Here is a 27,923-nt window from a genome sequence, read left to right as displayed (position 1 = left end):
TAATCCCTCAAACAACCATTGTCCACACTACTTTACAGAACACAGATAACATGGATCAGATATTTGACATTTAATGCTGAGCTGCATATTTCACAGTTATGTCTCACTCCACACAGCTACACACTGAATTGTCCATGACAGTAGTTAAGTAGGACATATGTGCATAGATACGTACTGCTGCCACATATGAATGGTTCACATTATGTAGAGTACTCTTCAAAAACATCTACTACATGCCAGTAAATACATATCTGTTACATACCTTTCCTTTGTATGAGTTGGTATTATTTATTTTCCGTTTTCCTTTTGCTTTTCACTGTCTCTCTCTCTCTCTCTCTCAGTCTCTGCAATAGAGTGATTGAGTTTGTGGGCAGCAATTACAGCCTGCTTTTATAGGTATTAGCACATGTGCATGTGATGGCCTCTGCACCAATTAGTGGCCACCATTTGCTAATTGCATGCAGCCTGCTGTGTGGTAATTGCAGTAATCACTGTCATAGCAACCCAATACTATAAATTGCTAAGTCAGGTAGGCGTAGCCCTTTCAGCTTTCCAAAATGGGGGTCATGCTTGTTTGCTGTGGACATCTTTGTTTAAGTCAGAAGGTTGTTATAGTTCTTATATCTGAAGCCAGGGGTGTAGCCAGTGATTTGAATGTTGTACTCAGACCTGAATGTTGCTGCTTCCAGTACACACTTGGAGTAGAATTGTACTCACCCCTACAAATGCTAACACTTTCTTTTCTAATTATACAGTTAACTTCCATACAAAAGTAGTTATTGAGATGTATTCTTTTGGCACATGAACTGTTTGTGAACTGCTATACTGTTAATATTAATTTACTCACTTCTGAACAGTTTCTGCTTTTTTAGTGTTGACATTAGCACAGGCTGCTCAAGAAAACTGGACAAATTTCAGTACTGAGTATGCCTAACTACATCCTTGGGTAGACCCTGAACACACAGGTATATTGTACATTTGGGTAGGGGTGCAGAAGTACAGAGAGCATTATATATTATTGTGTGAATTTTATCATGCTGGACTTAAAGGGTTACTGTGTACCTGTTAGTTTATCAAGGCAAGTAGTCTGTCTGCATAGCTCCCAACTGTGGACCTATCCACATGGTAGCCAGAGGTTAGCCTGTTATTCTTTGTCTGTGCACCACACCGGTCTTTTCAGCACTGGAACAATGGCATTGTCACAGTTGGTTGCTACCAGTACATGGCTACATCCTTTGGTATTTCAGTGTTGTACTCCTACATAAGGGTATGCTTCTGGAACTCCTTCCAAAGCTATTTGCACAGTGTGTAACAGCAAAAAAGCTGATATGCCTGTGTGTTTCTGCCTCTGCCAGGCCTCTCAAACACTCAGGTACATATTTGAACAGACTCAGGGAAAAGTAGGTAAAAGTGAGGTTCATATTAGAGACATTAATTTGAGACTGAGAGAACCAGCGCATATGGATTAATACACCTTTTCTTAAGTACAAGCAGTGTCTAACTCTTAGTTATTGTCATTATTCATTAAGTGTAATTCCCCACCTTTCTGCCTAACGTCAGTACTTTTCAGAGGGATTCAGAGGGACACAGCTAGAATTTGTTTCAAAATCAGGGAGATCCCTGAAAATTAGTCACAGTTGGGAAGTATGGCCTCTGCCCTAATCAAATATGCCAGTGTTTGTCCTGCTATGATACTATGTGGGGGTTGTAAAGTGCTGTTGTAGCATTATTTCCTGCTAGAATGGCTGGTTTTCTTTTCACAGTCATGTAATGCAATTCCACAACAACTGCTGGTAAAGATCCACAGAACAAGATTTGTGTTATAGCATTCCTATTTTTCCTTTACATTCACTCATTCTGATGCATGATATCTTTATTTCAGCACCAACTTGTATGTCTACCGTGGCTTAGTGGTACTTCATGCAGTCTAGTGTTTACAAGGTCCGGGGTTCGAGACTGACAGAGGTGTTTTATTTTGCTGAGCAGAACAAGGGCCCTGACATACAGAGTGACTAAGGCACTTTTAAGCAGTCATATGTGGGTTTGCGATGCTTAGCTAAGCACACAGAACCGTACACTCGCGCAAACCCACTAGCTACTGCTTAATAGTGCTTAATCCCGCTAACCTCCATGCTCATTTCTTTGAAAGAAAAGAAAATGGGGAGATAGGAAAGTGGTGGAAAAGGGGTACAAAGAGGAAAAGTCAGTAGGGAAAACAGCTCGGGATGTGCAGAACACGTGTAGGGAGGGTCCATAGCTGCCCATTTCTTTAACAGCAACAGCTGTGCATATGCAATAAATTTGGAGGGAAATATGAAACCTTCAACCCCTGTGAGAGGGGTGAGGACAGCAAAGTATGTTGTACTGCCAGTTAAATATCAGTTTGTGTCCAGCGGACGTGTGTGCAAAATGGGCAGCTATGTATGGGACGTAATTTTTTTTTGGGAGCAGATTGCCCTTTTTTTTTCCAGGAGAGAGTGGAATGTGGGGTAGGGGAAATAGATATATTTGGGGAGGTAGGTTAGGGAGGTAAACAGACAAGACAAACAAGACGCATGCAGGGACGGAATATGACACTTGTGGTGGGTGAATACCATTGACGGGGAAGGATGTTTGGAAATCGCAAGCCCATGAGCCCACAGATGGCAACAGTGGAACTGAGATCCCCACCCATGGGCAGTCACCATTGCACCTTCACAGCCCAGAGGGTGGCTGTGCTGGGGGCTGCGTAGGAGCGGCAGGCTCACCTGTGAGTCAAGCCACTCGTGCCTCAAGCTGGCGTAGAGGATCAGCGACAGAACGCTTGATCTCCCTATGCACCACAGCCCAGACCGTTCGGAGGGTGATAGGTGGCCCTCCTCCACCCACGCTTGCACGGGGGGACGAGCCCCATCCCCTGCAGCGCTTCCACCCAAAGGTGGCACAGGGCCAGTGGATGAGGAGGTCCCAGGCTGGGCACTGGACCGGCTGGTGCCAGGTGCCATCGCCAGCTGAGGTGGGACAGGTGGGTCCGCTGGGACCGTCCTTCCCATATGTTCTATGTTTAGGAGGATTTAATGAAAATATGGGTTAGTAACAGTCAACAGCCTTCCCAATTAGTTATAACAGCATGCAGAAGTATTCCCATTAACCCAACACACTAGAGTTCCAACAGTTGAACAGCAAGCATGACACATGCATATATAGAACAACAGTGGACATTACAACAGCATGCAGGTTTAATTGATGGCAACAGGCCACCAATATTGTGGTATTTGAACAGGGCACATGCATCGAAATAAATGCAGATATTTATAAACCAATAGGACATATGTCCCAACAAATGTTTTGAGATTAGACATACCCATTGAGGTGTGGAATTGCATTTTTTATGCACATAATACAGTAGGGTGGAAAATGATAGCTCCATTAACAACTTATATATCCTTCTAGTTTACACTACATTCCTATTAACTGCAGGTATATGTCCCCTACATGTATTATTACACTGCCCAATTGTCCTTAAATTGTGAAATGGGTTTTGCTAGATCTTTATATTCATGGGCTGTATCTGACATACAAACTGTTCGGGATGCCGATGTTACTGCTACATATTTTGTAAGTTACTCAGACACACTACTGCTGAGATGGTACACTGACAGCTCTACTTTCCTATACTTATCTAGATATGTTTAGGTGAAATTATCACTTATATGTTAACAGCTCCCTACATTTCTGCCAGCACAATGACATTTCTGGGGAACATAATACCAAGCTACTCATGCCAGATTAACCTGAACATGCTGGGCATGAACCAACAGTTGAGGACTGTAAATATGCTTAAAAGCTACTGGCAACTCCCTTCATCCACTTTATATGGGCATACCCAACTGTGTGTTAACAGTACTATTTCTATAATGCAAGAGTACAACATATCAAAGAAAATGACACAGACACACTCCAGGAATTATACCTTTATTAAAGACTTAAAACACTTTTCTAGAGGCTCTCTCATTTATTTATATAACAGTACATGCAGAATAATTATTAGAGAATTATTATACCTTTATTGTGTTAAAACACTTTTTTCAGGCTCTCTCGTTTATTTTACAGAACAGTACAAGCAGAATAATTACTAACCTGCATGGTGGTGCAGCCTTAGCAGCCTATCTGCATAGGCTTGCTGATTCGCAGCACGGACACCTGCAGCTGTGAAGTAAATGAAGTTATATTGAGACATACCTATATAGTATACACTAGAATAGCAATTCTTACATACTTAATTCCATGGCTACTTAGTCAGTAGTGGGGCATTTTCCATCTCACGGGCCTCCTGGATCCACTGGTCTAGTTGATCTGCCTGGCGTCTCTTCAGGTCTGCGTGGTGGTGTCTGACCTGCTCACCAGTCCGAGGGACACCTGTGGCACTGGTGAGTTCATGAGCTAGACGGTCCCAGGCTTCTGCTTTTGTATTGGGTGCCCTGGTACTGGCCCCGCAGGAGTCTATCCTCATGATTATGGACAAGGAGCCAAACCATTACTTTTGACTCCTCAATGCCCCAACTTTGCGCTCGAAAACGAGAGCCCTCTCCAGCACCGGCCATTGCTGCCTGCAGACGGGAGCTACAACCAGTTATGGCAAATATTCCCGCCTATGGAGCTTAAATATGAATCATTTCCCGCACTTATTTGTGATTGGCCAGTTTTGAAAAAACTCAGCTGAAAGCACACCTGCTTAGGAATGGGTAAACTTCCATCGATATGTATGTGTGTGTTGAAAGTGCATACTTATGAAAAGCTGTCATGGTGTAGTGGTTCAGTACTGTGATTATGGTGCACAGTATCCCGGGTTCGAGGCCTGTCATTGCTTTTTATTTTACTACTGGCCAGACTGGCTAGGAGGTGTGGCTGTGTTTAGCTAACTTTGCCCAACGTTGCTCTGTGTTGCCCTACGTTGCTCGACATTGCTCTACATTGCTCGTCGTTGCACTGGTTAGCGTGGTGCGCAGCTCCACGCAAACATGTTCTGTTTGCGTGATGCGCAGCTCCACGCAAAGCTATTGTGCTAGTTAACACAGTGCTCAGCTACGAGCAATTATATTTAAATATGCTTAATACTGGTAAACTTTGCTTAGCAGTGCTTCACATTGCTTAAGATATGTTAGATACGTTACTTATGCATCCATCAGTATGCATAACCATTTCACCTTCTTATATCTATATCTATATCTATATCTATATATATATATATATATATATATATATATATATATATATATATAATTCGTTTGCTACTACATAGGCCATTTCAATGCTTTTTACTAAAATTTAAATGATAAATGTCGGGAATTATTTTTATGTACAGATTTCCAACAGAAAATAGAAAGGGGAGTGGTGGGACTCGAACCGGGAATGCCTCCTCTTTGTGCGAAGGCTCTACGACTACGCTATCGCTATTTTGCTTAATTTGCATATAAGTTTCTTATTATCCTCTTCGATGTCTAAACTGCTAACTGTAGCAAAGCCATGGGCAAACCCGTGTAAACACGCGCAAATACGGGCAGCTATATCGGGAATAATAAAAAAATAAATAAATAAAAGTTTTACATTTTGTAATTGTACAGCGGTTTAGAATGTGGGGGAGTGTAGTGTTAGGTATGTACACATTTGAGCGGACTCGCTCATGTCAGTTGACATTTCCCGATTGAGAGACTTGCAGGTGCGTTGATTTTTGGACTGCTCGGCAGTGCGACACGCCCCCTGCACTCATGCACACTACGTCTTAGCCTTAGAGTTGAGGCAGCGCACCCTCATTAATATGCATGGCACGCTGCCGTCTTACTCTTAGACTGGGGTTTCCATGTAAGACTAATCTAGTCTTACACGGAGAATTAGTGAATCATGGGGCAAATGTTGTACACACTACCTCCATAAAGTTAAAAAAATGGCAGTCCAGAGATATCTTAAGTCACTAGTGAGCACACTATAGAGTCATGTTTTCAGGTGACCTTTTTTAAACTGTGTTTCCTCCCTTTTTCTTCTTCTGGCATCACAAAACTACATTCCCTTTCTTTGTCAAACACTTGCTGATGCTGAAATTCTTTTGCTCTAGAGTTACAAAACTGTGTTCCCTTTCTTTCTCAGGTACTTTCTGATATCTGAAGTTCTTATCCAGTAAGATGAATTCTTTTTTTTGTGTTATTCTGTGTTCCTTTTGCTGTGGGTCCTGCCTGAAAGCATCAGTTATGATCATTGCACTTGCTTAGTTTTCAGAAGGACTATATGACAGAATGAACTGTACCAGAACATGATACCTTCTGAAAGTAACAAGTACTGGAGCAGCAGGCAGGCAAAGTAAATAATAAGATGCACTTTTTATATAATCCTTTTTATTTACTGTAGTCTTCATTTTTACAGATACATTCAACTGTTTTATAAAAATATCACTGCGTTTCTCTAATGCAGCCCATGAAAGCCCTCAGTCATATAGCAGTGTAAGACAACCTTTGAAAGTACTTGGAGAAACCACTGTTATCAAGTACCTGAGAAGACAGCAGTGATGCCCTGCACTAGATGAAAGATCAAGATCAAAAAGGAACTTTGTCACTCAACCATATACAAGCCTAGCATACAGCTGAACGAAATTTTGTTTCTCCAGAGCTCAACACAAAATATAAACACTTTAGCACAGAAACAATAACAACACAAAAACACAACAGTGAACGAGCCACATGAAGGCACAAGAAGCTTTAAAACCCTACACTATTCCAAAGACTACAGCACTCAGTACTTCACACCGCCGCCATCTCCCACGCCATCCAACAACATACAAGTTCCATTTTTTTTCCTCTGTCCATCCATCCGATGCCACAGACCTCACAACCGCTGGTACCTGCAGTCCCAAATGGCCACACCATCAACATTCAGGCCCCAGTCCTTCCTTCTGACTTTTTTTCTGACACCACCAACTCCCAACCTCTGCTATCTGCAGGCCCGAATGGCCACAACATTCAGATGAATCTCCTCAAACTTCACCTTCCAGACCGTCACCATCATCATCATGTACCATCCTCCAACACAATTAACAACCCTTCTTGCTACTGTTAATGCTGATTGTAGTACAGATTATGACAATCACAGTATTTCATAAATTAGTTGTATTTCCAGTCTGTGTATAAAACAGACAGTTACTATAGAGCATACGGACTGATAGTAAAGCCTGCTGAATAAATGTTATTAACTGCAAGGATTATTTAGCATCTAAGAAAGAAGATTTAAAGAGGATATAAACTATATACATAGTTCACATTGTTTTTTTTTTTCCTTTTTTTGAACAGGCAAAACTGATTAAAGAAGAGAAGCTGTTCAGGAAGAAGGTATTTATATTTTTAATTTATGGTAGTAGTCATTTTTGTTTATTTGAAGTTGTTTATGGAGTAAGGGAGCCAGAACATTGTAGGAGGGGACTATGTGAGTTTTGCCAGTTGAGATACCAGTCATGGCTGCATCCGGTTAATTGCTGATGCTACTTTGCTTTTTAGAAGTGTTGTACAAGTTTGTTATGGATCATTGTGTTACATGTCTGGCCTTATTTCCTTAATATATTAAAGTTTTTTTCTGTTAATAGAACCAGTGTGCAAGTTTCTTTCATTTATTTATTTTTTATAAAATAATTTTAAGTGGGTAAACCACATTTAAGGAGGAGTTAATTTATAGAGATTACCCGGTGAGAGAAACAGCAGACAGGATTTTGATGCGATTAGTTAACCCGAGTTGCTTGTCTTTGAGATATGCTAAAGAAGCCTGAGTTGGATATAGAAAGGTACAGATTCTACCTAGAGAGTCTTGCTTTTCAAAGGTCTCGTGTTCAGACCTAGCCACCAAAGCAAGTATTGTAACATCTTTATACTAGAGATGAGTTTTACAAGATGTAGATGTTAATGAATGTTTTTCAGAACATTTGTATTGCAGTCCTTCGACCAGGTGACCAAAAGTCTAGTCAGTTATCAACCGGTTTGCCTGAGAACTGTTCAGTTAAAATTCTGATGATTCCTAGAATACATTTTCGAGTTTTCACCGTTTCCTTATGCTGTTGCAATTTTGGAGTTCTTCAGCTTAATTATAGGAGTGCAAGGTTCAAAGCCCCCATAAATACGCATACAGAGTAGCATGATGTGGATGTTTAATGTGCTGTTCATTTTGTTTTCTGCTAGTCTTCAGTAAATTGGGCATAGGTATGCCACAGCAGGAATGTTTTTTCACATTTGGCAGTGAACTTAACATTGTAATTGCAAAATGTGGCAGAATTTTATACTTGGTTTAATGATTTAAATCACAAGCAAATATCAGTTTTAGGTTGTCTGAGTAGTACTTTTTCTGTTTTTATCCCTGAATCTTATTCAGCTTCAGCTGATTCATAATACTGTAAGGTGTCCATTTCCATACATTGTTTTCTAGTGTGTCTTAAAAACTATGAATATTTTCATTATTGCTAAAAAGGTGGTTAGAAAAAGTAAGAATCCATTCACATGCCCATTAAAACCTGAGGTGGTGTTTGTACAGTGTACAGATGATGTCACAGTTATTGGTGACTCCATAGTTGGGTACACTGACTTTACCCACACTAGACTGGACAAGAGCAGGGTAATGGTAAGCTGTCTCTGATGCCAGTTTTCATATTCTGACATGTAGACTTGGGTCCCTCAGTCCTAACAGTTATGAGTAGGACTTGGTGGTTGCTTATATGGGGGTGAATAGTCCACCCTGAGAGGAATGTAGAAAGACGTAATGGAACTTGCTGTGCATGTGTCTATGACATGAAAGACACCATTATTCAGTGACATTCTGCCATTTCAGAGAATGGTGTTATAAGTCAAAGACAAATTAAATGGTTTCAACAGTTGACAGGATAGATGACATCATTGGGGGGGGGGCTTTCAGCTTGGGACATGGTTGTTGGGAAGTCTTCATGTTCTGGCAGATGTGGCATGCACTTCTCTCAACATAACTTTCCTATTCTGGATAAGACTTTTGATCCCCACGCATTGTTTTTCCAAGAGGAATCCATCTCTTGGATATTAAAAAAAACTCCCCAGTTCCTGCTGTCTGTAAGAAATCACTACTGGTGCAGATGTTCGTCGTGTTTCACTGTTGCAGTCATTACAATTGGGTTATCCTGCTGGCAGGCTACCCACAGTCGGCCTGAGTTCCAAAGTCTAGGTCCGGCGTCGGTTGCTGTCGCCTCTTCACAGACGTCAGTGTGCCAGGGGTATAATAAGATGCAGCCGACGCCATTTTCTTCAATCTTTCTTGTCGAGTGGTGCCCGAAGCAAAAGCAGTTCGCAAGTGCTGGTCAGCCGACTCCTGAAGTTTTCAAATTCGAATTTCAGATCCAAAGTCTTCATTAAAGCTAAGTACCCCTTTGGGGAAACTTTTTTCTTGCTCCAGACCGATGTCAGAAAAAGTTAATAACTGTATTTCTTGTGGGAAGCAAATACCTCATAAGGATTTTCATTCTTACTGTATTCCTTGCCTAGGCCCTGACCATAATGTTGCTAGTTGTCGGTTTTGTGCTAGATTTAACCAACGCACTATTAAGCGTCGGTACGATTTTGCATTTCATTACTTTGGCAGACGATTTAATTATATAATGCCATCAGATCAGCCAACTACCGGAGTTTACAAAAAACAAAAAGATAAAGAAAAGTACAGGCATCCAAGATCCAAAACCGATGACGAGGCTTCTTCTAGGCCTTTCGCCGGTTCTCAGTGAGGCACTTTCGCAGCCCCTGACGCCCACTACCTCAGAGCCACAGGCCACTTCCGACTCCCACGTGGAGCCGACTGGGCCTCTGGAAACTCAAGGTATTGGACACTCGGAAACTATTCCCTCAGATGGGTCCGGAGCCGCTGAGCAGGCATCGGCTTCTGAGGGTGTTTTCAGGCCTACACAGTTATATGTGAAACCTACTTCAGCTACAAAGACAAAGACTAAAGCAGCTCTAAAGACAAAGAAACAAGTACAGCATTCACCTGGAGAGGCCTCCATGCCTAAAATGACCGAAGTACTTATTACTTTGATCAGGGGTTCCCATCCCCCTCCTGAAAAGAGGCCTAGGCAAGAGTTAGAATATGAATCTTCAGACCAGGTTTCCATTTCCTCTGATTCCTCCTCTGAACAGGATTACTCTATTCCTCCCTATGATGATTCTGATGCTGAAGAATCTATCCCTTCAGCCTCTCATCCTGAGGATTATTCTTTTGGGGAAACACTGCATACTATGAGGGAGCATTTCCACTGGGAGAGCCAAGATTACTCAGAATCCAAGAAAAGGCTCAGAGATTTCCTTTTATTGCCCCAGCACAGGCCCCTTGCTATCCCGCCTGTTTTAGACATTGTAGATGATGTATTTACAGAGTCCAGTTTTTCTCCAGACTCTTTACCACCAGCACCTGTTAAGCCAGACAGATACTACAGGATTCCTGATTCACATAAAGTTCTCCATAAGAACCCTGCAGCTGACCCAGAAACCATCTCTCAGGGTCCAAAAGGGGTCAAGGCTTCTACTGCAAAAAAACCTATTCCCTCTGATAGGGATTCTAGGACCCTAGACAGATGGGGCAAAAAGATTTATACCTCTGCTACCTTGGCTGTAAGAGCTTTAAATTGCCAATTTCATATGCTTAAGTATCAGCAATATCTTATATCCTTGCTTAAACAGAAAATGCCAGCAAATGCAGAATGTGCAGACAATAAAGAAATGCAGGATTTATTGCATGCAGCTGAACAAGTTGGAAAGCATACTTTGCAATGTGGTTTTGATTCTCTTGAGGCCTCCTGCAGGGCTGCTGTTACAGGTTCTGTCATTAGGAGGCATGCTTGGTTAAAAGAACAAAATTTGCCAGATCATATTAAAGCAAAGCTATTAGACGCTCCTTTACAGCATGATACTTTGTTTGGTGCTAAAGCAGAAGAGGTGTTGAAGAAAATGGAGGACAAGGCTAAATCTATGCAAACAGTCAAGGATTTCTTGCAGGTACAGCCTCTCAGATTTAGCAGGAACTGGCCTACAAAAAAATTGGTCCTTTCCAGTGTCAGATAGACCACAAAGGGGCAGATACAGACGCCCCAGAGGCAGATCACAGCCCCAAGGCTCATACAGGCCTAAACAATGGGGTGCTTCTACCTCCAAGAGCGGAGAGGAAAAATCACAACCATACAGGAAACAGTCTGTGACTTTCCACTTCCAGCACCAAGCACTTGTCTTTTGGCAGCCCCTTTGGGGGGAAAACTAGCACTTTGTTCACACAATTGGCACATAATCACCCAGGACAAATGGGTTCTAAATATAGTTTCACAAGGCTACAGGTTCCACTTTCACACCCTGCCAAGGCAAAACGATATGCCAGACCTGCCACGCAATCAATGGGCAGAGGCACAAAAACAAGTTTCATCCCTCATGGACATGAGGGCCATTCAACAAGTACCAGAACAAGAGCAGTGTCACAGATTCTATTCAAGACTGTTCTTGGTACCCAGAAAAGACAAAGCCTGGAGACCAATACTGGACCTATCTATTCTAAACACATATCTGGATATTCCAAAATTCAAAATGTTGACTCTACAGCAGCTTCTGCCCATGTTGGGCAAGAAGGCTTGGCTTGTGACTTTAGATCTAAAAGAGGCATACCTGCATGTCCCAATCAGACAAACATGCAGAAGTTACCTCCAGATTCAAAGCTGGCTCAATGCACTACCAATTCTCTGCACTGCCCTTTGGCTTATCTACTGTGCCCAGGGTCTTCACAAAGTGCCTGGCACCAGTAATTGCATTTTACAGACAAAGAGGAATACAAATATATCCTTACTTGGATGACTGCCTTATTCAAGCGGAGAACAAGGACATTCTACTACAGTATCTAGCGTTTGTAAAAAGATTACTGACAAGTCTAGGGTACACAGTAAACGAGAAGAAATCAAAACTCGTACCCTCTCAAGAGATAATATTCCTGGGTGCAAGCTTAAATACAACTGCCCAGATGGCTTATCTCACGCCAGACAAACACAGACAACTGACTTCTTATTTCAAAATGTTGGCAACAAAGACCCAGTTATCTGCAAGAAAAATTCTGCAGGCCTTGGGTTTCACGGCGTCCTGCATTCTGCTAATTCCATATGCAAGACTGCATCTGAGGAAACTTCAATGGTATCTAAAAAGTGTTTGGACTCAACATTGCCACAGCCTGGAAACAGTAATTACCCTCATTCCCTGCCTGCAACAGGAGTTTCGATGGTGGAAAAGCCTGTCACCACAACACGGGACAGCCATCCACCTTACCCACAGCCAGGCAGACATTGACAACAGATGCATCAGATTACGCCTGGGGGGCCCATATGGCAGGAAGATGTATTCAGGGCACATGGTTCGCAAGTCAAATGCATCTACATATCAATCAAAAAGAGATGCTAGCTGTTCAGAATGCCCTAACAGCCTTCAAGGATCAACTTCATCCAGGACAACTACTAATAAAGACGGACAATACTACAGTCATGTGGTGCATAAACAAGCAGGGAGGCACACATTCCTACCCCCTCTGCAGACTAGCCATGAACTTAAGGCACACAGCATTGACTTACCAAGTACATCTGCAAGCTCAATTCCTGCCAGGAAGGAAAAATACTCTGGCAGACGAACTAAGCAGAAATCTAATGGATCCCCACAAGTGGAAATTGGATCCACAAGTCTTCACCATGATAACAAGGACCTGGGGATGCTCGGGCATAGACTTATTTGCCTCCCCTCACAACTAACAACTACAAAGATTCTGCACAAGGACTTATCACAAGCAAGCATGGAAAGTGGATGCTCTATCTTTCAGCTGGAAAAATCTAACAGTATATGCCTTTCCTCCTCTGCCTCTCCTCCCCAAGGTACTCCTCAAGGTCAGACAAGAAAAAACAAAAATGATACTGATTGCCCCAGACTGGCCCCACCAGCACTGGTACCCAGTCCTAAAGAGCTTGTATCACTGCCCAGCCTGGACATTACCTCAAATTCCTCACTTACTGACCCAACAAGACAGCCAGATACTGCACAGCCAACTCAAAACCTTAAACCTGGCGGCATGGCAGATATAGCCTCTCAAGACACACCTCTTTCTAAAGCAGTGATGGATGTTATTTTGGAGGCCAGGAGGCCTAGCACCAGAAAATCTTATGCAGACAAATGGAAGAGATTCTCTGCTTGGAACCAAGCACAAGGCATTGACACGATTGTTCCAAATATTCCTCAAATTTTGCAATACTTAACTGAGATGCTGGATAAAGGCCTTTCTTTTTCATCAATTAAAATTCATGCCTCTGCCATTTCAGCTCATTACAATACAGAACCACCTATTTTTCTCATCCCTTACTGAGGCAATACCTCAGAGGGGCCAAAAACATAAGATTTCCAAGGAGAGCACCGATACCTGCATGGGACCTCAGCTATGTCTTGGAAAAAAAACTCTGTTTGAGCCAGCCTCTGCAGCTGACATAAAATTCTTATCCTGGAAAACAGCTCTGCTCCTAGCAATAATCTCTGCTAGAAGAGTCTCAGAGTTACAGGCACTCATGGCTGTGGAACCTTTTTATCATTTTCCATCCTGACAGGGTTTCGCTGAGGACAAACCCTACATTTATGCCTAAGGTGTAGTGTCCAGTGTGGCCCTTAACCAAACAATTCATATGCCTACTTTTTATCTAAACCCACAGAATAAGTGTGAGAAAATTCTGCATTCTTTGGACATTCACAGACAGCTACACTTCTACTTGGACAGAACTAAAGCTTTCAGAAAGACTGATCAACTTCTAGTGGCATATGCTGCAGCATCACAAGGAAAGCCTATCTCAAAACAGACTATTTCAAAGTGGATAGGCCATCGCATTCGTTTCTGCTATTCACAGCATGGCAAATCAGTGCCTAAGGGCATTAGGCCACATTCAACCAAAGCAGCAGCCACTTCAGCAGCCTTCCTCAGAGGAGTACCAACCAAAGACATCTTAGAGGCTGCAACTTGCAGTTCAGTGCATACCTTTACAAAGCACTGTCACTTACCTCTTTACTCTAAATCCAGGTTAGGCTTTGCCACTGCAGTTCTGCAGGGCCTTATAGCCTCTCCTAATCCTATTTAGCTCCAGCCTCCCAACCTTAGCTTTGGGATTCAACCCAATTGTAATGACTGCAACAGTGAAACACGACGAACATAGTACAGTTGTGTACCTACCATAAATGTAGATGTTCGAGTGTATTCACTGTTGCAGTCCAGGTTACCCTCCCACCATCCCCCTTTCTTCTTTGCTGGGACCGAACTGTACTTTTCCACTCTATACAATCTATGTGGTGTATTTGCTTGTAGATGAAGGAAAAGTTGTTTTTTGTACATGCATGCTTATTGGCATAATTTAGCCTACCATTTTAGGGGCACCTGACATCTGGGGCAAGAAAAACTGAAGAAAATGGTGTCAGCTGCATCTTGTATACCCCTGGCGCACTGACGTCAGAGAAGAGGCGACAGCAACCGACGCCAGACCTAGACTTTGGAACTCAGGCCGACTGCGGGAAGCCTGCCAGCAGGACAACCCAATTGTAATGACTGCAACAGTGAATACACTCGAATATCTACATGTATGGTAGGTACACAACTGTACTTTTCCAAGTATGACAGTAATTTCTTTCTTTCTTTTGGGCACCTTTTCACTTATTTGTATGATGTCCTTCAAGGATGCATCTGTAGTCCTAACAAATGGGTTGTCCTGGCCTCAGGCAGCCCTTCGGTCAGCCGGATTCCAAAGTCTGGGTCTGGCCTCGGCTGATGTCACTCTTCACCCGACGTCATAGCTGCAGTTCAGTGGGTATAAAGGCATCAGCCGACGCCATTTTCCTCAGTCTTTCTTGCCGCGTGCCAAGCAGAAGCTGTTCGCAAGTGCCGGTCGGTCAGAACCAGAGATTTCTACTACCGAAGACTTCTAAAAAGCTAAGTACCCCGTTGGGGACTCTTTCTTGCCTCAGCCGATGTCAGAAAAAGTGAATAACTGTTTAACTTGTGGGAAACAAATACCTCATAAAGATTTCCACTCTTACTGCCTACCTTGTTTAGGCCCAAACCATGACGTAGCAGCTTGTCTAGCCTGTGCTTCCTTCAACCGATGAACACTTAGACGTCGGTCGGAGTTTGCAGAGGAGTTTTTCGGCTCCGCTTTTGCTTACATCATGCCGTTGGAGACTCGGACTTCACATTTAGCTAAAAAGCGTAAGGAAAAGGACCGACACTCGCGCTCCGTGGTTTCAGCCGAAACCGCGGTTAAGCCAACCGCGAGTGTCTCGGTTTCGGCCGAAGCCGAGTCCGCGGTTCTTCCTTCGGCCGAAAGCATGCCTCCTTCTACCGAGGCCGCTTCCAGCATGGCTGAATCTGCTACTGAAAATCCACCTGTTCTTACAGTTTCTCAGGATTTATCAGATACTATCCCCTTAGATGTATCTACTCCTGCACGTGGAGCTGCTAGGCCCCCTGCATCCATGTCAATTAAGGCTTTTGCCAGGGCTAAAGCAGCTAAATCTTCAAAGGCCGTGCCTGCTAAAGCCCCCTCTCACAGGCCTAGCTCTAGTACTCAAATGCTTAGTCTAGCAGAGGATCTCATTTCTTTGATCAGGGGAACCCAGTCTCACCCTGACAGGGCCTCTCACCCACCTCCAGAGAAGAGGCTTAGAGCAGAGCCCCCTGAGCCAGTTTCTTCAGATTATTCCTCTGATGATTCAGAAAACACAAATCCTCCAGAGGGCCCTTACTCTCCATATGAGGACTCTGATGCAGAGGATTCCATACCTTCTGCCTCTCCTCCTGAGGAATTTTCTTTTGGGGAAACCTTGCATGCTATGAGGGAACAATTTCAATGGCAGGGCCAGGATTTTTCAGATTCTAGGAAAAGGCTTAGGACCTTTTACATTTACCACAGCATAGGCCTTTAGCTATTCCTCCAGTACTTACAGTTGTGGATGATGCATTTAATGATGCTTGTACTGCCCTGACTCACTGCCTCCGGCCCCTGCTAAGCCCGACAGATACTACAGGGTTCGGACACACATTATCATTTATACAAGGCTCCTATTGCAGATCCTGAAACTATTTCACAGGGCCCCAAAGCTGTAGCAGCTGCCTCTGCCAAAACCCTCCCTCTGAAAGAGAATCTAGGGCATTGGAGAGATGGGGTAAAAAGTTTATACTTCTGCTACTCTTTCGCTAGGGCCTTAAACTGTCAATTCCACATGATTCAGTATCAGGAATTTCTGTTAGATCAGCTCACAAAAAACTGTCCTCGCCTGAGCCTTTAGACCGTAAGTCCCTTCAGGATTTGGTGCATAACACTCAGCAGGTCAGTAATCATTCCTTAAAATGCGGCTATGATGCACTGGAGGCTTCCTTTAGATCAGCTATGACTGGTACAGTGATCAGAAGGCATGCATGGTTAAAAGAGCAATCCTTACCAGACCATGTAAAGTCAAAGCTTCTAGATGCTCCCATGGAAAAGCACAGTTTGTTTGGTTCCCCTGCACAGCAAGTGTTGAAGAAGGTGGAAGAAAAAGCTAAATCTGTCCAGACAGTCAAGGATTTCTTACAGGTCCAGCCTCCGAGGTTTAGTAGGAACTGGCCTCCCAAGAATTGGTCCTTTCCAGACACCACCAGAGCACAGAGAAGCAGAAATAGATGCCCTAGAGGCAGAGGTCAATCCAGAGGTGCCTACAGGGGACATCAGTGGCAGCCTAACAGCCAGAGAACTACTGCCACAGATCCAGCCACTACCACTTCTACAGGACAATCTCAGTGACTTGGCTCTGAAACCGCCTACCAGGGAACAACTGGCAGCACCCTTAGGCGGAAAATTAACCTTATTTTCAGTAAATTGGCATTACATTACAGGAGACAAATGGATTTTACAGACAATAGACAAAGGCTACAGGTTTCACTTCCATACTCTTCCAAGGAAGAGAGGAATGCCAAACCTACCTCCAAATCAAAGGACAAACGCTCTACAGCAAATAGACCACTTACTAAGGATGAGAGCTATAGAAAAGGTACCGCCTATGGAACAAGGACAAGGATTTTATTCAAGGCTTTTCCTAATACCAAGAAAGGAAAACCAATGGAGACCTGTCCTCGACCTGTCCGCTCTAAACACATATCTCATTGTTCCAAAATTCAAAATGCTGACCCTACAGCAACTTCTTCCCATGCTGGGCAAGGAGTCTTGGCTGGTGACTCTGGATCTCAAGGAGGCATACCTGCACGTCCCCATACGACCAAATTGCAGAAGATACCTCAGATTTCTTGCAGGATCAGAGCATTATCAATTCTCAGCATTGCCTTTTGGCTTATCTACTGCGCCCAGAGTATTCACGAAATGCCTGGCATCAGTAATTGCTCATTGCAGGCTTCAGGGAATTCAAATTTATCCATACCTGGGCGACTGCCTGTTACAAGCGGACAGCAAAGACAAATTAACAAAAGATTTAAAAAAGGTTATTCACCTGCTGCAAGCCCTGGGATACACAGTCAACACAAAAAGTCAAGGCTGATACCATCCCAAAGGATAACCTTCCTGGGTGCAGAACTGGACACATCAAACCAGATGGCATTCCTCACAGCAGAAAAACAGAAGCAGCTACCACTCTGTTTCATGGCATTAACAACGCAGAACCACCTTACAGCAAGGAAAATCCTGCAAGCCCTGGGTTACATGGCATCCTGCATAATATTAATCCCACATGCCAGGCTACATATGAGGAAGTTGCAATGGTACCTGAGGAATTTATGGTCTCAGAAACCCAAATTCCAATAATTCCATGCCTGAAGCAAGAATTCCAGTGGTGGGCCCAGGCCTGTCAATTGAACAAAGGACTGCCCTTCCACAGGCCTCACCCAAGCCAGACTATCACCATGGACACCTCAGACCTCGGTTGGGGGGCACACATGGTGGACAAGTGCATACAAGGCTTATGGACTCAAGACCAGATGAACCTACACATAAATCAAAAGGAGATGCTGGCAGTAAAACAGGCAATTCAGACATTCAGACCATTTCTTCAACAGGGTCATTTGCTGATGAGGACGGACAACACCACAGTTATGTGGTATATCAACAAACAGGGAGGCACACATTCATATCCTCTATGCCAGATGGCAATAGACCTCTGGAATGTGGCCCTGAGCCTCAACATTCAGCTCCAAGCCATATTTGTGCCAGGAAAAGAAAATATTCTAGCAGACACCTTAAGCAGAACCACCACGGATGCCCACGAATGGATGCTGCATCCAGGCATCTTCAGAACCATCACAAGGAAATGGGGACTGCCAGAAATAGACCTGTTCGCATCCCCACACAACCACCAATTGAAAAAATTCTGCACAAGGACATACCACCCACTTGCTTGGAAGGTGGACTCCCTATCCTTCAGTTGGGAAAACCTGACAGCATATGCATTCCCACCTCTTCCTTTGATGCACAAAGTGCTACTGAAGATCAAAGAAGAACACCCGAGGATCATCTTGATAGCTCCAGATTGGCCAAGGCAACATTGGTACCCGCTACTGAGGAGTATGTCCTGAACACGCATGGCCTCTACCCCTACTACCTCTACTGCTAGCACAGAACAACTTCAAAATCCTGCATCCAAACTTGAAAACACTGCAGCTAGCTGCTTGGAACATTACATAAGGAAAAATAACCCAGATTTATCTCAAAGGGTTAAAGACATTCTCTTGGAGGCTCGCAGACCCTCAACAAGGAAAACTTATACAGCAAAATGGAAAAGATACCTCATTTGGAGTGCAACAAAAGGAGTGGATGCATCATTGGCAAACATAGCTAACATCCTGGAATATTTAGCAGAGCTTTTCCACAAGGGTCTCTCTTACTCCTCCATTAAGATTCATGCATCAGCAATTTCAGCAGAATACAACATGGATCCTCCAGTCTTTTCTCAACCTCTACTCAGGCAGTTTCTCAGAGGAATTAAAATGTAAAGCCACCAAGGAAACCTCCATTGCCTACATGGGACTTGAACTTTGTGTTAGAAAAGTTGACACTTCCCCCTTTTGAACCAGCAGCAACAGCAGAATTACAGTGCTTATCTTGGAAGACTGCATTCCTGCTTGCAATCACTTCAGCTAGAAGGGTTTCTGAATTACAGGCATTAATGGCAGTACAGCCCTTCCTTATCTTCCATCAGGATAGAGTGTCCATGAGAACTAATCCTACCTTTATGCCAAAGGTGGTCTCCAGGGTATCATTAAACCAAGCAATACACCTACCAACTTTCTTCCCCAACCCACAGAACAGGGGGGAAAGATTGCTGCATACCTTGGATGTGCACAGACAATTGCGCTACTACCTGGACAGAACCAAGAACAATAGAAAAACTGACCAGCTTCTGGTAGCATATGCAACAGGAATGGAAGGAAAAGCAATTTCAAAACAAACAATCTCAAAATGGATAGGAAATTGCATTAGATTCTGTTACTCTTTTCATGGAAAGGCAACTCCAGAAAACATCAGACCTCACTCCACAAGGGCTACAGCCACTACTACAGCTTTCTTACGAGGAGTGGCTACCAAAGACATTTTAGAGGCTGCTACTTGGAGCTCCGTGCATACATTTGCCAAGCATTATAATCTACCTTTATACTCCAGATCCCGAGCAGGTTTTGCCACTGCTGTTTTGCAAGGGATCTTAACTACACCATAAACTCTTAGTGCCTCCTTAGTGCCCCCTCCCCCAGTTTGGCTATGGTATTCTACCCATTTGTTAGGACTGCAGATGCATCCTTGAAGGACATAGTACAGTTTTGTACCTACCATAAATGTAGATGTCCGAGAGGTATGCATCTGCAGTCAGTGCAGTCAGGATTACCCACCCTCCTTCCCCTCTGTGGTACTCCTAGGGTATTTGCCCATCTTGTAGCTAGCTGGGGGAATCTATTATGGTGTATTTGTTTGTATATATGTATATACATGTTTATTTCTATTTGCTCTCTATTGTTTGGAAACATTTGCATTTATCCAAATTTAGCCTTCCTAGAGGGCACCTGGCATCTGGGGCAAGAAACACTGAGGAAAATGGCGTCGGCTGATGCCTTTATACCCGCTGAACTGCAGCTATGACGTCGGGTGAAGTGCGACATCAGCCGAGGCCAGACCCAGACTTTGGAATCTGGCCGACCGAAGGGCTGCCTGAGGCCAGGACAACCCATTTGTTAGGACTGCAGATGCATACCTCTCGGACATCTACATTTATGGTAGGTACAAAACTGTACTTTGTGCAACCATGGAGTTGATGTGTGTGTGTGTGTGTGTGTGTGTGTGTGTGTGTGTGTGTGTGTGTGTGTGTGTGTGTGTGTGTACTACAGTAAAAATGCTACTGGTTCCACAATTGACTGGGTCTTGACCAACTCTCCTAATAACTACTGTAACCCTTCTACCTTCCCTGACTCTATTAGTGACCATTCTCCCATCTTTATCTTAAGGCACTTTCCTCATCTCTCTAAGCCCCATCTCTGTAGAAATTGTAGGAAACTGACTAACTTTTCCCCTGAAACTCTCTGCCATCAGCTGGTCTTACTTAAAAACTCTCCCGGTGAATGATGCTGTTATTAAATTCAACCACATTTTCTTTGCTGTCCTAAACTCTCTTGCCCCAACTCGTAAAATCAGAATCAAATCTAATTTTGCACCCTGGCTCTCCAAAGCTACTCATGCCTGGTCTGCAAGGCCATGGAACGTATAATCATGGAACTTATAAACAAAGACATTGGTAATCTCCAAACTCTGGACCCCACCCAGTTTGGATTTGTAAAAGGCAGATCATGTCTCCTCAACCTGATAAACTTCTTTGAAGCAGTCACCAAAGCCATAGACGTGGGTAAGGTGGTTCATACAGCCTATTTAGATCTCACCAAGGCTTTTGACACCACCCCCCACTCTGGAATTATAGATAAACTCACTAAACTAGGTATAAATCCCTATGTCACAAGATGGGTTGCCAACTGGCTCACTGACAGAACCCACACTGTGAAAGTAGCAGACTCCAAATCCGACTTCAGACTAGTGACAAGTGGAGCACCGTAGGGTTCAGTCCTGAGTCCTGTTCTGTTTGATATCTATTTCTCTGAAGTACAGGCTAACACAGAAGGTCTTTGGCTAACGAAGTTTGCAGATGACTGCAAACTAGGAGCCATAATCGAAATTCCTAATGATCTACAACAACTGGAAAGGCCGCAGAAATACCTCACAAAGAGGATTACCGGCCTCAAACAGATGCCCTATGCAGACCGTCTCAAAAAACTCCAACTTTACTCCGTCGCATATCGCTTACTTAGATGCGATCCCTACCTAACATACAAAGCTATGTCAAACCCAGAGCTGTTGGACATGCTTCACTTAAAGAAATCTCAATCCCTCCGAGCTACACACTCTAGGGACCTAAACCTTGTCACACAATAAACAGAACATACTGGAGGGATACATTTGTGTCCCAGAGACTTCCCATTCTCTGGAACAAACTACCTATCTATATCAAACAAAGCTCCTCATTAGCACTCTTCAAGAATAATCTTGATGATTGGATGGGAAATATAAAATTCACCCCGGGGATCATCTCTGTGGCTCTGCTTGAAAGAGGCATGGGAAAATAATTTTCTTGGGTGGCGAAAGCCAGGGTAGCTTTTTGGCTAGGCTTATATAGACCCTAGGGCCAATAGCTTAGTACCTACCTATGAACCTATGCTTTGATGCATGAAAGAGATGCTCTATAGAAAAAATGGCAAACCACTAAAACTCCCACCTTTCTCCAAGGTTATAAGCAACTCAGATATTGTGTAAAAAAAAAGTATTATTTTGGATAAACGCCATTATTTCACTAACTTTCAAAACTCTCACCCAAATGACCCCAACAAATTCTGGATAACTATCAACTCCACACTGGATGTTCTTCGTGTTTCACTGTTGCAGTCATTACATTTGGGTAGTCTGCTTACAGGTTGCCCTCAGTCAGCCTGATTAACAAAGTCTTGGGTCCTGCTTCGGTTGCTGTCCCTTCTTCCATGACGTCAGGTCATCAGGGGTATAAAACATGCATCCGACGCCATTTTATCAGTCTTTCTTGCCGCGCAATGCCTGAAGCAGAAGCAGTTCGCAAGTGCCGGTCGGACGACTCCTGAAATTTTCGTTTTCGAGTTTCAGATCCAAAGTCTTCAACTAAAAAGCTAAGTACCCCATTGGGGAAACTTTTTCTTGCTCCTTACCGATGTCAGTAATAGTTAATAATTGCATTACTTGTGGGAAGCAAATACCTCATAAGGATTTCCATTTGTACTGTATTCCTTGCCTAGGCCCTCACCATGACATACCTTGCTGTCGGTTCTGTGCTTTATTTAATCAAAGCACTATCAAACATCGGTACATTTTTGGGCGATATTGTAGTTGAGAGCCTCACCAGATGTGCAGTAGCAAGCCCCGCCCAAAACCCACCCCCGTGATATATCATTCATGAATATGCGTTCCCTCCGAATGTACAACTGAAGAAAAAGTGCACTGACATTGTAATATGACAGTAAATATAACAGTAAACTGAAGTAAATTACCGGTATGCGTGAACGACATTTAAACAAAAACACTTTCTCGACCTTGGGTATTTCAATTTCTTAGAGGACTGATAAATTATGGATTTGATATAACGTAATAGCTTCTTATTTAAACTAAAGTGGTTCCATTGTCACAGTGCTTTTAATAGTCAAACAGTCACCAAAATCTCATTATTTATTTACTTATTTATTTGGTATTTCTTTACCGGAATGGTCCAACTGGTCTGGAGGGGACCAGAAAGTGACCGTTTTCAATGAAGTACTCATCTGAAATAGATTTGCCTTAGATCTGACAAGTAACATCTGTCACAGCAACATACAGCTCTGTAGAAAACATAAATTACAGATCTTGAGACATACTTATACAAATGCTAATAATTGTCAAAAATTTGCCAGAAAGGTAGTTGTTATAGCGCCAAGGTGGAAATTACCTTTTGGAAAAGAAACGTGCATACTGCAAAGACGCTGCTCTAATCCAGATAATAAACCAACGTTGCAGAAAGTGCGTGCCAGAAATAGTAAAAACCGTTATGTTATGATAAGCATTTGATAAGGCAGATTCAGTTACACCTTTGGTAATAATATCTAATAAATGCAGCCCTTTAAGGAGATGCAGCTTATGCACAACAACGCAAACTTGACAATCGCAGCATAACACAATGTTCATAGGATATAGTGAATCACAGAACAAAATCTCCTTTAAACACTCACGCCGTGAGAAACACAGAAATTACCAGGTGTGGCTACCGGCATGGCAAGTTTAATTGACCTAAAATGTTAAGAAATATATAATTTGTTGCCAGTTGTCGAAAACCCCAAGTAATATGCAGACTCAATTTATGACACGCCCACTTCTGCGCGAAACGAACTGGTGAGGCCCTCAACTACAATATCGCCCATTTTTGCTTCTAAATATTTTGAATCACGCTTTAATTATCCAGAAATGTCATCGGTTAGCAATCCGACTACCGGAATACCTAAAAAACGCAAAGAAAAAGACATAGGCCGTTAAGGTACAAAACTGCCGACGACGCTTCTCCTAAGCCAGTTGCCAGTTTGCCAGTACTCAGTGAGGTGCTTTCGCAGCCCCTGATACCCGCTACTTCTGATTCGCAGGCCTCTACTGAGACCCATTCGGAGTCTGGTATGCTGCGAGATGCTTCAATTATGGAACCCGCAGATGTCTCTACCTTGGATAGTTCTGGAGCCGCTGTGCAGGCACCGGCTTCTGAGGGTGTTTTCAGGCCTACAGATTTGTATATTAGACCGTCGCCATCTTCAAAACTAAGGCCAAAATCTCGACCTATGTCTAAAAAACCGATGCCTAGACCACATGTGCAGGCCCCTATGTCTAAAAAACAAATGATCAAAATGGCTGAAGATTTAATTACTCTGATCAGGGGTAGCCTCTCCCCCCCTTCTAAGAGGCCTAGGCAAGATATTGACTATGAATCTTCTGAGCAGGATTCCGTTTCTTCTGACTCTTCTAATGAACAGGAATTGTCTATACCTACTTATGAGGACTCTGATGCAGAAGATTACATTCCTTCTGCTTCTCCCCCTGAGGATTTTTCTTTTGGGGAAACTTTACATGCCTTAAGGGAACATTTCCACTTGGAAAGTCAGGAATTTTCTGAATCTAAAAAGAGACTTACGGATTTTCTTCTTCTTCCTCAGCATAGGCCTTTGGCTGTACCTCCTGTTCTAGACATTGTTGATGATGTTTTTTCCGAGTCTAGCATGGTCCCTGATTCTCTGCCTCTGGCTCTTTGTAAGCCAGACAGATACTACAGGGTTCCTGACTCCCACAAATTCCTTTTCAAAAATCCTGTTGCAGATCCTGAAACCATTTCTCTGGGTCCCAAGGGCATTAAGGCATCTACTGCTAAAAGTCCTACCCCTTCTGATAGAGATTCCAGGGCACTGGATAGATGGGGCAAGAAGGTTTACAATTCTGCAACCTTGGCAATCAGGGCTTTCAACTGTCAATTTCATATGCTAAAATAGCAGCAGCATATCATAGGACTGCTTAAACAGAATATGATGTTGATTTCTGACTGTGTGGAAAATAAAGATTTACAGGATCTATTGCATTCAGCTGAACAAGTTGGAAAACATAATTTGCAATGTGGTTTTGATTCTTTGGAGGCCTCTTGCAGGGCTGCTGTAACTGGGTCTGTGCTAAGAGGGCATGCTTGGCTCAAAGAGCAAACTCTGCTTGATCATGTTAAAGCAAAATTGTTGGATGCTCCTTTACAACAGGACCATCTCTTTGGTAATAAGGCTGAAGATGCTCTAAAAAAGATGGAAGATAAAGCTAAATCTATGCAAACTGTGAACGATTTCTTACCAATGCAACCTCCAAGATTTAGTAGGCACTGGCCTACTAAGAACTAATCCTTTCCAGTTCCTTCAAGTGCCACTCAAGTCAAACCCAAACATTCCAAAGGCACCAGATTTCAGTCCCAAGGGACTTTCAGAACAAAACAATGGGGTGCCTCCTCTTTCAAATCTGGAAACAACAAGACACCTCCCTATGGTATGCAGTCTCAATGACTTCCCTTTACACTTACCAAGCACTTTTCTTTTAGCCGCCCTTTTGGGGGGAAAACTGGCTCTTCATGCAAAAAACTGGCAACTTATAACACAGGACAAATGGGTTTTAAATATAGTATCCCAGGGATACAGATTTCATTTCCACATGTTGCCAATTCCAAACGGATGGCCCGACCTGCCCCTAAATCAGTGGGCAGAGGCCCAGAAACAAGTACTTTCCCTCTTGAGCATGGGGGCTATTCAACTAGTACCAGAAGAGGAAAAGGGACAATGTTTCTATTCAAGACTTTTCCTGGTAACAAGAAAAGACAAATCATGGTGTCCAATTCCGGACTTATCTACTCTAAACACCTTTCAGGACATCCCAAAATTCAAGATGCTGACTCTTCATCAGTTACTTCCTATACTAGGCAAAGATGCCTGGTTGGCAACTCTAGATTTAAAAGAGAATTTTGCAGAAGATACCTCCGCTTCAAAGCAGGCTACTTGCATTATCTGTTCTGTGCTCTGCCCTTTGGCTTATCTACTCTGCCCAGGGTTTTTACAAAGTGCCTGGCTCCAGTAATTGCATTTTGCAGGCAAAGAAATATTCAAATATATCCATACCTGGATGATTGTCTAATCCAGGCAGAAAACAAGGACATTCTTCTAAAACATCTGGCGTTTGTAAAAAGGGTTCTAACTTGTCTAGGGTACACTATAAAATAAATCACAACTGATACCCTCTCAAAAAATTACATTCCTGAGTGCAAGCTTGAATACAACTGCCCAGATGGCTTTCCTTATGTCAGAGAAGCAAATTCATTTGGTGACTTACTTCAAACAGGTGGCCACAAAAACCCTGCTTTCTGCAAGGCAAATACTGCAAGCCTTGGGGTTCATGGCCTCCTGCATTCTTCTAATTCCATATGTAAGACTGCATATGAGGAAACTTCAGTTGTATTTAAAAAGTCTATGGAGTCAGCATTGTCACAGCCTGAAAACAGTGATTCCTGTCATACCTTGCCTGCGCCTAGAGTTCCTATGGTGGGCATAAGCCTGCCACCAAAACAAGGGACTGCCATTCAGACCACCCCTGCTGCCCAAACCCTAACTACAGATGCATCAGACTATGCATGGGGTGCTCATCTGGCAGGGAAGTGCATTCAGGGTAAATGGAGCCCAAATCAAATGCACCTTCACATAAATCAAAAAGAAATGCTAGCTGTGCAGAATGCACTGACAATCTTCAAGGAGTACCTTCATCCAGGACAATTACTGATAAAGACTGACAACACCACAGTTATGTGGTACATAAACAAGCAGGGGGTACACACTCCTTCCCCCTTTGCAGACTAGCCATGGAATTGTGGAACACGGCCATGAGCTATCAAGTACAACTACAAGCTCAATTCCTGCCAAGAAAGCTGAATACTCTGGCAGACGAACTAAGCAGAAATCTCATGGACCCACACGCATAGAAACTGGAACCATGGATTTTCAACATGTTGACATGCAAATGGGGGAGCCCAGACATAGATCTTTTTGCCTCACCCCAGAACTGTCATTTGGACAAATTCTGCACAAGAACTCATCACAAAAAAGCCTGGAAAGTGGATGCTCTGTCCTTCAGCTGGAAAAACCTATCGGTGTATGTCTTTCCCCCTCTGCCTCTGCTCTCCAAACCTCTACTAAAAGTCAAACAGGACAAACCAAAAATGATTTTGATTGCTCCAGACTGGCCTCGGCAACACTGGTACCCACTCCTGCGCAGCGTGTCACACCTTCCACCGTGACACCTGCTTCGGACATCTTACTTACTGTCTCAGCAGAACAACCAAATTTTGCACACTCAGCTCCAAACTTTGAATCTTGCAGCGTGGCTAATCACTTAAATTCACCCTTAGCATCCCTCAGCAAACCTGTGATGGATGTCATTTTGGAGGCGAGTAGACCTAGTACTAGAAAATCTTATGCTGACAAATGGAAAAGATTTTGTGCCTGGAATCTATCTCAAGGGATAAGCACAGCAGTGCCCAACATTCCTCAGATTTTGCAATACTTAACTGAGGTGCTTCATAAGGGCCTGTCCTTTTCTTCCATAAAAATCCATGCCTCAGCCATTTCAGCTCATTACAACACAGAACTTCCCCTCTTCTCTCATCCTCTGCTAAAGCAGTATCTCAGAGGGGCCAAAAACTTAAGACCACCCAGGAAAGCTCCAACCCCTGCCTAGGACCTTAATTTTGTATTGGAGAAACTCACTCTCCCTCCTTTCGAGCCAGCTGCTACTGCAGACTTAAAAAATTTCTCTCCTGGAAAACAGCTTTCCTTTTAGCAGTCACTTCAGCTAGAAGGATTTCCAAATTATAGGCTCTTATGGCAGTGGAGCCTTTCATCATTTTTCATGCGGACAGGGTATCTCTCAGAACCAACCCATCCTTCATGGCTAAGGTGATATCCAGTGTGGCTGTTAATCAGACCATTCATTTGTCAACCTTCTTTCCCAATACACAGAACAAAGGGGAGCGGATTCTGCATTCATTGGATGTAAACAGACAACTTAGGTTTTACTTAAACAGGACTAAATCTCAAAGAAAATCTGAACAACTGCTGGTAGCATTTGCTACAGGGGCAGAGGGAAAGGCTATTTCAAAGCCATTGTATTCGTTTCTGCTATAAGCACCATGGAAACACTATCCCCCAGGGGATCAGATCCCATTCCACCAGGGCTT

The 27,923-nt window shown here is 43.3% G+C and overlaps 1 protein-coding gene across 5 annotated transcripts in view; it reads left to right on the top strand.

Moving 5' to 3' along the window:
• The window catches only part of KDM2B (lysine demethylase 2B), a 3,837,686-nt gene that overhangs the window by 3,474,431 nt on the left and 335,332 nt on the right, over window positions 1–27,923 (top strand). For all 5 annotated transcript variants that reach the window (XM_044068658.1, XM_044068655.1, XM_044068654.1 and 2 more), the window contains one exon: window positions 7,317–7,355. In XM_044068658.1, the coding sequence (XP_043924593.1) occupies window positions 7,317–7,355 (39 nt within the window). The remainder of the gene's footprint in view (window positions 1–7,316; window positions 7,356–27,923) is intronic.

The sequence above is a fragment of the Protopterus annectens genome, chromosome 4.part0 (assembly GCF_019279795.1).
Source record: "Protopterus annectens isolate FY-2018-M chromosome 4.part0, PAN1.0, whole genome shotgun sequence".
Lineage (NCBI taxonomy): Eukaryota > Metazoa > Chordata > Ceratodontiformes > Protopteridae > Protopterus > Protopterus annectens.
The sequence above is the reverse complement of the archived record's forward strand: the minus strand, read 5'-3'. Positions and strand labels throughout refer to the sequence as shown.